Genomic DNA, 12,106 nt, shown 5'->3' with positions numbered 1-12,106 from the left:
TTATTTAATTAATTCAACACACATGTACTAAGCAGACTGAAAGGTGTTGGTGATAGACTGTAAGCAAAGCAGACATGTTTCCTTTTCAAATTAGTAATGTAGGAAAAGAGAAAGTAATTAATGAAGTAGTATAACTAAATCTATTTGGGGGAGGGGATTACTTGAAGGAAAAAGAATGGCAGTATTGGAATTGATAGAAGTAGGATATAACCCTGTCTGATGGTTTCAGACTTCATTGAGGGAGAGATGAATGAATAGATCTGACAGTTTGAGTGGTCAATAATTAAAGGGTCAAATTGAAGGACTGCCATGCCCAAAGACCTTGTTAGCAAAAGAGCATGGAACTTTTGAGGACTCAAAGTAGTTGGTATTTCTGAGGAGCGTAAGGAGAGGATGGTATGAGTATGTCCAGAAAAGGAAGCAGTCTTGTATGTTGCAGCCCATGTTAAAGAAAGGAAAAGTCAGCATTATTTTTGTTTGCATATGGAAGGACTAATTTAGTTATAATATGGAAAGGAAGTTGGAAGGGGATCAAGAATGGCTGTAGGAAGAACTATTGGGAGTCTGACCTAGCAGTTCAGGTGAAAGATGATGGCAACTTGGATCAGGTCTATGGCAGAAGAGATTAAGGAAGGTGGACACTTTTGAGATGAAATAAGGAAGTAATATCAAAAGGTCTTGGTGAAGCATGGCCTGGTGATGCATGCCTCTGATCCCAGTGATTTGACAGGCTGAGGCAGGAGGATCACAGGTTTGAAACCAGCCTGGACAACTTAGTGAAACCCTGTCTCAATTAAAATAAAAACAGGGTGGGGGGGGGGTGGGGTATATCTTGGGGGTAAAGCACCCCCGGGGTTCTATCCTCAATACTGTAAAAAAGAAAATAAAACAGTTCTTGCTTATGTGCTAGAGTTGATGCATAAAGATGTCAAGAATGTCTTCTGAGTTACTCATTTGCCTAATTACTAGAATAGATGTTCTGTTTATTGAAAGGTGGGACAGTGAAAGAGGCCTAGAGTTGGGAATGATGGATGCGTTCAGGTTTGAACGTGTTGAGTAGGATGTGATCGATACAGCCAAGGTGATGTTAAGTCGGCTGTTGATACATGGAGCTGAAATTCAAAGGCTTGCTCTGGGCTGAAGTTGCACATTTGGCAACTGGAGTAATGAGAATAGGTTTGCCTGGTACGTAATTTAGCAAATGAGACACACTGATATCTGCCCTAGACATTTCTTACCTAGGAAAACATATTCTACGTATGCCATCTTCACCCCTAGTTTATGTTAACTCTAACCTACCAATTACTCCTTCCTCCCACTCTATCATCACTCCTTACAGAAGTGAAGAGAAAAACATCCAATTTAAAGCTTTAATATTAAACTATATATCTAATTTTTGTCTTCAGAAGTGAAAATCCTACCTAAGGCTTACAAAAGACTTCCCAGTCACTACTCACTGATTTAAAAGGCTTATTATTTTAGAATAGAGCTACTAATTGTAAATTTGCCTTTCTTTTCTTTCTTTCTTTTTTTTTTTTTTTTTAAAGGGACAGTTTACAAAACAAACAAACAATAAAAAGAAGATAGCAAATAAAATATTTGTCTAGCTAAGAAATTGGGCCTGTAAAGCACAGTAGAAGGCTTTGTTTATATATCAATGATACAATCATGTACACAGAGTCCAGGACTACTAGACTGCTGCTTTGACATGTGTTTACAAATCAGTCTAATCTGCTCTTTAAACAAGCTTTATTCAGGCAATGCCTGTTCAGCTTGGTACCCAGAAATGCACATGTAGTACATTTGCTTTTGTGGTATGTTGTTATCCTCAATTCCTTTTATTTCTATACCTCTAGTTTATAATAGCAGCTAATCTCATGGATGAATCTTAAGGTTTTAAGTTGCCTTTTGAAAAAATAGGATCATTGCCCTGTGTTCAGAATAAGGAGAGAAACAAGAAAATAAACACTTACTGAACACCTTATTTTATTCCAGGTTCTTTGCCATCTTCATAAATTCATTGCTTAAAAAAAAAACCACCATGTCCAACCCATATTTTGCCATTATTATTCCCATTGTTGATACTCCTATTATTGGTATTGTGGTCACTCTCAAGATGATGGCTATTAATTCAAGCTCTGCCCTGATGGAGCTCCAGGGAATGTGATTATAAATGTTTGTACTTATCCATGAGATGCTTCTACCACACTGTGACCAGTTGACCTTTTTATAGGAAACTTATTTATGTGGCAGGTGCCCTTGTAGCTCTTGTCTGACCTATGTCCAGTTTATCCTTAGCAAGATAGCCATTTCAGGAGAGCCCTGACTGGGAAGGAAATTAGGTTTGTATGTGTTGGTCAGATGAGACTCAGAGGAAGTAACAGAAGCAGTGTATTACTAACAGGTCCTAGAGAGGAGAGGGCTGTACCTTACAGGAACAAAAGGAAGAGGAAAAGAGTCATCCAGGACCCATACATTCAGCCAGTGAATGGGGAGCAAGAAAGAAGCATAGTACCTCGGGGCCGAAGCCCTTATTTGAGTTCAGGGAGTCCAGGGAGAATGCTCTAGGAGGAGTTCTAATTAGTGGGTTGAGAAAAGCTGGCACAAAGCTTCATGGATTGAGGCTGTGACTGAAAGGTCATCAGTGTGACATCTCCATACAGGCCATGAGGGGGGTAGGGCCAGCAGAGCCAGTCAAGTAGGAAGGAATGGATAAGAAGGAAAAAGTTGTGCAAGGCACATATCTGGAGGAACTGGGAAGATGTGGAAAACTGGAAACTGTCCAAGGTGACTGAGCCCTGCTTCCGGTATGAAGTTAGGCCCATGAAAATAAATTCCAAGGCAACATAAATCACTACACCCATTTTGCTGAGGGGACACTGCTGGAGGTATCTCAGCATGTACCAAAATCTATGATAGCACTGGGATTTGCACCTGCATTTGAGTGACTTACGAACACTTTGTGCTCTAGTAAGCCATACTTTTTCTGTTATTGTTTTAGTCTTAATGTTTATACTTTATCATTTTTTTTCATTGATAGTAAAGATACAGCTTATGTTTAACCCTCTGGCAAAGAAAATTATCTTTCCAAATTGGCTAGTCAACCTTGCTGTACTGGACACTATGTTATAATTGGACTAAATTTAAAAATGCAAACAGATTTTTTATTCATTCTTATAGTCCTTTCCCATAATTACTATAAAAAATGAGACATCTCATATTGCTTACTGATATTTCTCATTGTCTGATGTCCACAGACCTATAGTTACATACACCGTCATATGGAAAAGGTCCTACCTAACCTTCTCTTGGTTATGTTGTCTTACAGAAGGAGAACTCGAAGCAGAGTGGTTGCAAGATGTGGGTTTATCAACTCTGATCTCAGGTGGTGAAGAGGAAGATGGGAAGGCCCTACTTTCTACGTTAACGAGAACCCAAGCCGCTGCGGTGAAAAAGAGATATAATACCTATACTCAAACCCTGAGAAAAAAGAATAAGCAACCTGTCAGGGATGTCAGAGACATCTTTGGAGTCAGTGAATCTCCTGTAAGTAATGAATGTGGCTCAAAAGGTGCTGCTTTGATTTTTGGTGGGGGATGGGTGGCTGGGGGGATGGTAAGGATAGAAAAAAATGATCAGGAAAGGCTAGCTCCATATCAACTTTCAGAGAAAACTGAAGCAGATAGCATAGTGCAGCATTTTATAAATTTGAACTTGCATGATCATTCCTCATTTCTCATAACTGCATTCTCTCTCCATACCAAATTAATTTTCTTCTGTGTTGAAGTTTGAGGGTAACTTCTTTGGTAGTGGAGTGGGTGTTTATGGATGGGATACACAGTGCCTTACTTAAATCTAAGCACTAAATGGGAATTCTGTGGTCAGACTTTGTGAGAAAGTGGGTGGGTTATTTTATTTTATTTTTATTCTTTAAAATTTTTTTCAGTTGTAAATGGACACATTTATTTTTTTTTATGTGGTGCTGAGGACTGAACCAAGTGCCTCACATGTGCTAGGCAAGTGCTCTACCACTGAGCTACAACCCCAGCCCATGTGGGTTATTTTAAATGGCTGTGGGGGGAAGTGGGTAGAGTAGATTGTATGTTCAGAAAAATTAACATAATTAAAAAGTGAAAGATGGGGCTGGGGTTGGAGCTCAGTGGTAGAGTGCTTGCCTAGCAAGTGTGAGGTACTGGGTTCAATCTTCAGCACCACATTCAAAGAATAAACAAATAGCATAAAGGCATTGTATCCCTGTACAACTAAGGAAAAGAATTTTTTTTTTAAGTGGAAGATACAAGAAAATGATTCAAACACCATAAGGAAGCATCACAGGTTTTATGAGAAATGACTAAATTCCAGCTTACCCTTACCAGTTCCAAGGTCACAAATTTTGCTTCCGAGTCTATCATTTTTCTCCTATTTCTATATTAGTTTTACTGCTAGTTCCATCTTACCATATATTTAATTCATTGTGCCACTGCAGTGCTGCATTGCAGTAATTGTTTCATTGATTTAACAAATACTTATTGAATACATGCTCTATGTAAGGTCCTTTATTAGACTCTATGTAGATAGGATTCTTGGAACTTTGCAGGTAATTAGTATATAGAAAAAAGGAAATTTGATATTCTTCTATGGTTATAGAAAAGTTGCCTGGGGCAATTTAGTTACTCACTCTGATTTAGGTTTCTTATCTGTTTCATTGAATTATCAGTAATGACATAAATTAAAACTTCAAGGATCTTGGATGGAAATTATGCTTGAAGACTTGGTCACCAATTTGAATGACTTTAGATTGTCTGTAAATCATCTTCTCACTTAGATATATTAATCATTAAGGATAGTTGCCAGGGAAGCTCACATAGGCATTGTTGACCTTTCCATTTGTGATAATAGTGTCTTAGAGGAATTTTACCCTTTAGATTTTCTACATTGATAGAAATAATCTCTCTGTCCAATGTGGGAGTCCACAGTCCTATGTGGCAACTTGTAGCTGCAATTTGACTAGTGTGAAGAAGGAACTGAATTTTTAATTTTGTCTAATCTTCATTGATTTAAATCTTAACAGTCACCTGTGGCTTGTAGCTTATGTATCTAACAGCATAGTTCTAGAATCTTCTGTCTATTGTGACAGCAGATATCTTGAAGTAAGTGCCTTCTAGGTTCTCTGATGTCTGAACATTCAACTTAGTCGAACCCCATGTCTTTCTGGATGGTGGGATTTTTCTATGGCTGTAATTGAGTAAAGATGGATCCTACAACTTGAAGCCAGGACCTGAGCTACAGGTGTTCTGGCCAAGATGCCTATCAAAGAAAAAAAAAAGGTTTGTCCTAATGTTTTAAGTTCCCTGGGTTGATTTTTAATTACTTTCAGGTTTATAATTGTGAAGGTCCTATACACTTTGCTTATATGCTTCCTTTCTCACATCTGTTTTCAGCTACTTCAGACTAAAGTTTTGTCTCTACTCTAGCAAACTATGAAATAGAAAAGGCTCTATAGACTTATCCTGAATCCTTCAGTTGCTCAGGAAATGTGTAAATACCCTTTTCAGGTTTCCTAAGACTATTGGTCTTCTAGTAATGTAAATATAGCAAGATAAAGAGTTCCTTTTTGTGTACCTTTCTCTTCTTTGACATTAACCCTCCAGAAAGAGAAAGATAAAATGGGAAATTTCTCACTGGGCCGAGTGTCAAAAGAAATGAAGAGTCTTTTCCTTTTCTGAGATACATATGCGCTGTCTACTATTCAGCACCAACTCTGGGAAGGGCAGAAAGGGCCTCCTTGATGCATCTATGGAGGAGAGAATGGCCCCAGGGCTCTTTCTTCCATCTGCTTTCCTTTTCTCTTTTCAGTCTTACTGTTAAAGCCCCAGTTCTAGAATGAATTGAGAATGGTAACTAAGATGGGGCAGTGGGGACACTGAAAGCAAAGGAAAGACCATGTATTATCTATTCCAGGGAGTAGAGAATTCTTGTGCTATACTTGAAAATGGGGGAATCAGAGAATTAAGAATCAGTAGATGCCTGGCATTGTCTATACTGCTTAAAAAATTCAGATCTTTCCTTGTTAGAAATGTACAAAGCCATATAAACCTAGTCTTTGACAAAAATATTGTGTTCTTCTAATATATAAGGTCTAATTAACATCTTTACACATTTGGGTTTTTTCCTAAAAATTCAGCATCTGTTTTTGCAAGAAAGTTAGATGTTTCTAAGGATTGCACCTCAGCTTTTTCAGTTTTCTATTCAAAATTGACAGCATAAGCGCCAATTCTGCTTTCCCTCCTCTTTCTCTGTGTCTCTGTCCTGATCTGTCTCTCTGTGTGCTCTTCCCTCTGTCCTCCTGCTCCTCCTTTCTTTCTATTCCTCTCTCTCCCCTTCCTACCCTTTATGCCTTCCTATGCAATATTTACCTACATTAATTTAATCCTCTAAATTTTTCCATTTTGCTTTCTTAGTGAAGATTCATAAGACGTTGCATTAATTTTAAATATATTAATTTGACCCAGTGAGAATATAAATTCAATAATTTGAAAAATAGGCATGTAGATTATGCTAGTCATTTTCTTAATTTTTTTCTTTATTCATAGAATTGCATGCTCAAAAATCACTTTTCTTTGGAATTTCAAAGATACTTTCCATAATCATCTCTCATGCACGATCACCAGGGCAAAGAACAATGTCTACACCAGTCTCAGTCTTTTAATGAAGTAGAAGCTTTTTGAATTTTATTTTTATTATTAGAATCTTGAAATTTCACCAGTTTTGCCTTTTAAAAAATCATCCTATTCAGTACTAAAATGAGCCCCTTCAATTTGAGAGCTGATTCTTACTTCAGGTTCTATATACCTTTGTCTAAAACATTTAAAAGAAGCATTTATTCATTTCACTTTCTTTGTGATCTCCTTCTGTTATCCCTATTTTGCATTGATTGAAATGGAACTTTTTCGTCTCTTAATTTTTCTCTCATTTCCCCAGTGTTTGTTCTACATTCTTGGATATCTCTTCAGCTTCATTTATTATGTTAGTAATTTGGCTATAGTTATATTAATACTTGTGATTTTCATTAATTTTTTTAGAATGCAACAGTCATTTCCAATGTGCTGAAGTTCCTTCTTTCTCCTGATTCCCCTTTTATTATCTTTCTTAACTTCGATAGTCTCCTGGCACTCTGAAGGTAGTAATTAAACCTTAAATTCTAAAGTTCTTTCCCTTTCCTTGAAGTACCTATTCCCTTCAGGGCGATGTGTTTATTTTTAGCATCATTTTTTTTCCTATTGCCATTGTTTAATTGATTTTGATCTTGAGGGTATTGATGTGTCTTTCTTAAGTTTGCTCCATTTGTGTAGGTGATGGCTGCATGTTTCCCATGCTGTTGTGTAGACCTCTTCTCTAAGAACACTCCTGTGAATAGTATTCAGGGCCCATTGAGTACTGCAGTATATCAGTTGTCACACTTCACTTAAGACACATAATATGGTGTCAATGCCAAAGTAACAAGAGTCCTCAAGAACTGCCATTTATTTCCCTTTCAGGTAAACCAGACTTGGGTGTATATACTTCTGCCCTTATCCTTTTAGAAAGCCCCAAGTGAGGTGTAATTCAGTCTTCCTTTTGTCCTTGACTACCACACCCTTACCAGGGCAGCCACCATCACCAATGAAGGCAGTCACTCTGTCACTAAGAATTCACCATGGCCTGCTCTGCAGTGTTCCAGGAAGGAAAACCATTTTTCAGTTCCTTCAGTTTTGTCTTCTGAATTGGAGGTGCCTCCCTGATATTTTTATTTCCTTCTCGATATAGACTTTTTTCTGAATAAGCATTTACCTTCTACTCATTTTCCTCTTGTGCCTTTTTTTCAAGCTGAGGTTATCTTCTGCCTTTATCAAATCATTCTTGCCTGCATTTTATCTTCCAGGAACTTCCAACAATTTCTGTTCTGCTAATGGAAATGTTGAGTGGTTTCTAGATCTATTCCTTTAAAAAGATATCTCTTGTGACACTTAGAGTGATTTGCAAAGAAAGGAGAAAGTAGAATGTGCATTTTGTTGTCTTGATCCAATTTTCTTGTACTGATTTTTCAATAGTATTTGTTCCTTTCAAAAAATAAGTCTGGGTTTTTTCCCTTTATTATGAAAGTAATACATAATCTTTACTGAAAACAGAAAGTATGGTAAAACATAAGAATTTCTGTGGATCCAAATAAATTTTCTGATTTCATTAAATATCCAAAAAATTTAAATTTTCAGTGGAGTTCTTACAATGAAGGACTAGACTATTTAGCCCTTGTTTTAGTAGAGTCATTGTACACTGAATCAAAAATGCCAAATCAATCTCCAGATACATAACACATGGTCTACAGTCCTGTTCATCATAAGCAGACTTCCAGTATCTGAATGTATCTTCTATTATTCAGAAGGATGTGATTAAATGTTCCTTTTAGTAACACATTCAGTTGGGAAATATAGTTCATCTCCTATCTAATTTTATACTTGATAAGCAACTAGCTAAAGGTAGAACTATTTATATTTGACTAGTCATGCAGTATGCACAAAACATGATTATATCTCTTGATACTGACTGTGTGGGACAGAAAACTCAAGAAATCATGATTTAGACAAATAGGGACTTGCTTTTCTCTCTCAAGAATAAGTTGAGGGGCTGGGATTGTGGCTCAGTGGTAGAGCACTTGCCTAGCATGTGTGAGGCACTTGGTTCAATTCTCAGCACCATATGTAAATAAATAAAATAAAGGTCCATTGACAACTAAAAAAAATAATTTTAAAAAGAATACGTTAAAGATAAATTGTCCTTTTTCTTAACATGAACCCAGCTTCTGTCCATCTTCCTATTTTGTCTTCCACATGCAACCTTTAGATGCACCACTCCAGACACCATATGCATGTTCTTGGCAATTTCTAGAAGTTATATCAGTGGATTCCATTCCTCTGACCTCATGTGTTAGTCAGCTTTTCATCAATGTGATCAAAGTACCTGACAAGAGTTTACAAGAGTAAAAGTTAATTTTGACTCACAATTTCAGAGGTTTAGTCTATGGTGGACCAACTTTATTGCTCTGGACCCATGGTGAGGTGGAACATCATGGCAGAAGGCATGGTGAAAAGTTTTGTTCTCTTTGTGGTAGCCATAAATCAGAGAGAGGAAGGGGAAGGGCTACAAAAAGAACAACTCTTCTAGCATACAACCCAGTGACCCACCTCCTACAGCCATACCCCCCCTGCTTGTAGTTACCACCTAGTTAGTTCATTCAGACTAAGATGGGCTAATTAGGTTACAACTTTCATAATCTAATCATTTCACTTTCAGAGATTCCTGTATTAATACGGGAGCTTTGGGGATACACCTCATATCCAAACCATAGCAACTTACTTTCCTAGATATCCCACTCTGTAGAATTTCAGTTACCTGCTATTGCTCAGAACTACATGATCCTTAGCTACAGAGGAGTATGTGAAATATTGGTTCTTTGTTTTAGTTGTAAACATAAATTCCTGAAGCAAAATTAGAATACTGTTAAGGAAGAGAACAGATTGGATTTGATGTACACAGTTGACAGTATCTTGTGCAGAGAACAGGGTTTCTTATGTCCCTGACATTCATTGAGCTCTCAATATTGGCTGACAAATGGTAAATGCAGTGATCAGTGCATAGGCCATCACGGTTATGGTGATCTTCACAAATCTGTATGAATATACATATGTTGTGCATAATACGTGATTGATTACATATTTGAATTTGGGAGACTATTTCTAAGTAAAATGCACTTTCATTTTTCTTAACAGCCAGGTGATTTTTGTTGTATTCCAGCCCCTCCTTTCTATGCAACCCTGGATGAGGAAAGGGTATCAATAATCCCCTGCGGAAATAGCCAACTGGTAAGATAAAATGAAGGGAATTGAGATTGTCATAGCCATCACTGCCTATGCAGTGTTCATTGCATTTAGCTATTTGTCAACCAATATCGAGTGTAAGGAACTTAGGAAAAGTAATTATTTCAAGGCAGTTAGGAAAACATGGGATGGGAAATGCCCACTGACCTTGAAACAATGATGAGAAAGGAGACTCTTAAACTCAGGCATGAATAATTAAGTAGTTAAATCCACAAATAACTATATGCCCTACCTCTACCTTCAATAACAAAAAATGGCAACAACTGTGACTGTAGCCACAGCCAGAGGTCAAAACATGGAGGTGGCTGTCAGCTCCACTTTTGTTCTCTTAATGAGCTCATAATGGAAAATCTTATGCTGCCTTCCATCTGTCTTTCAATATTCATTTAATTCTTACCATAAGATATATTTTGTCATTTCAGTTTTCTAAATGTAAATATCTTGTGGGAAACAGTGCTATATCATCTTAAATGTGTATCAATAAGTTGGAAAATGTATTATCTAGCATAGAAATGTATTATGTAGCATAGACAGTGAATATGATTTCATTAAAACCCACCATGTCCATTTTATGTATTTTTTGTTTGTTGGGTTGGTTTTGCTGCTGGGTCAGACCCAGGGCCTCATGCCTGCTAAGCATATGCTTTACTGTTGAGCTATACCCTCAGCCCACCACTTAGTTTTAGTTAGCTTTAGTGACTAAAGCTAACTAGTTTAGTTTTAGTGACAAGAACAACTTAAAGGAAGAAAAGTTTATATTGGCTCATAGTTTCAGAGTTTCAGTCTATGGTTGACTGACTCTACAGCTCTGGGCCTGAGGTTAGGCAGAGCATCATGGCAGAAGGGCATGGTGGAGGAAAGCTGTTCAGTTCACATCAGCCAGGAAACAGAGAGAGAGAGAGAGAGAGAGAGAGAGAGAGAGAGAGAGAGAGAGAGAGAGAGAGAGAGAGAGAGAGAGAGAGAGATCCTCTACCAGGGACAAAATATAAACTCCAAAGTCATATCCCCAGTGACCCACTTCCTCCATCCACACCCCACCTGCTCAGTTACCACCCAGTTAATTCATATCAATAGATTAACCCACTGATTAGGTTACAACTCTCACAACCCAACCATTTTACCCCTGAACATTCCTCTAATATCTTACACAAGAGCTTTTGGGAGATACCTCATATCCAAACCATATCTGTCCATCTTAGCAATGTTTCAAGAAATGCTCATCTGAGCTCAAACTGCCTATAAAACTATCTCAATAGAAGGTTTTATTCTTATGAACTGAATCCAGTTTGGTCCTCTTTTTAAGTTTGTATACCGTGGGTAGGGGCCATGGAAGAACAGGGGTGTGACAACATCTACCTCCATTTGGATTCATGGCAACAGAAAAGTTGCAGTGAAAGCCTTTCCTCCCTTATACTTCAGTGTGTTTCCTTCTCTCTGACTCCATGTACTCTTTTTCCCCTTCTGTCAGAAGAAGAGGGATACTTTTCTGCTCCAAGAATAATCCTTGTACCCGCCCCCCCAGATCCAGTGAGGATGGTGATGGTGATGATGATGTTTAGTTTCTAAATGATTTCTTTTTTTCACTTTTAATTTTACATGAGACCGTGTATCTGGATCTTACAGTTGTCCCAATTCAGGCTGGCTGACAGTCCTTCCAGTATTCTGCTGAGTGGTTTGGATATGGCAAGTTAGTGTCCTAGCTTCTCTTCTGTTGCAGGCTGAGGTCTGGAGGGAGAGTAGAGGCACTGGTGCCCAGAACTATCTTGTTTTGCAGACCTCATCTCTAAAATTTTTCTTTTCTTTTCTTTTTTTAAAATTTATAATGAGAATATTAACTCTATCCAACCAGAGTCCTTTATGTTTTCTGTGAAATTGGTAGCAGGTGCTCTCAGTTTTTGGATTAGTCCCTCAGTGTGAGGAATCTTAAAGTCCTTGTGTCCAATCGGAACACTTGATCTGGGGTGTTTGCTCCTCTCTGCTTCTTCATTCCCCTCCGGACAACTGGAGGAGGGGCAAGTGAGAATAGATACTGCTGGAGTATTTCCAAATACTGGATTCTGTGATTGTTACCGCACCTCCCTCTGTCTCCTGTTTTGATTACTTTTCTCCTTGCCCCACTGATGAGGACATTCCCATCTGATGCTTATGAGGATGGCTGAACACCAGGCACCCTACATTGGACACATGAAGTC

At 37.9% G+C, this 12,106-nt stretch overlaps 1 protein-coding gene across 5 annotated transcripts in view; it reads left to right on the top strand.

Moving 5' to 3' along the window:
• Positions 1-12,106, top strand: part of ARHGAP28 (Rho GTPase activating protein 28) — a 209,650-nt gene that overhangs the window by 137,215 nt on the left and 60,329 nt on the right. For all 5 annotated transcript variants that reach the window (XM_079109222.1, XM_079109223.1, XM_079109225.1 and 2 more), the window contains exon 3: positions 3,329-3,546. In XM_079109222.1, the coding sequence (XP_078965348.1) occupies positions 3,329-3,546 (218 nt within the window). The remainder of the gene's footprint in view (positions 1-3,328; positions 3,547-12,106) is intronic.

This window comes from Sciurus vulgaris (assembly GCF_902686455.1).
Source record: "Sciurus vulgaris genome assembly, chromosome: 13".
NCBI classification, from domain to species: Eukaryota; Metazoa; Chordata; class Mammalia; order Rodentia; family Sciuridae; genus Sciurus; species Sciurus vulgaris.
Note: the sequence above shows the minus strand (reverse complement) of the source record. Positions and strands in the feature narration are given on the sequence as shown.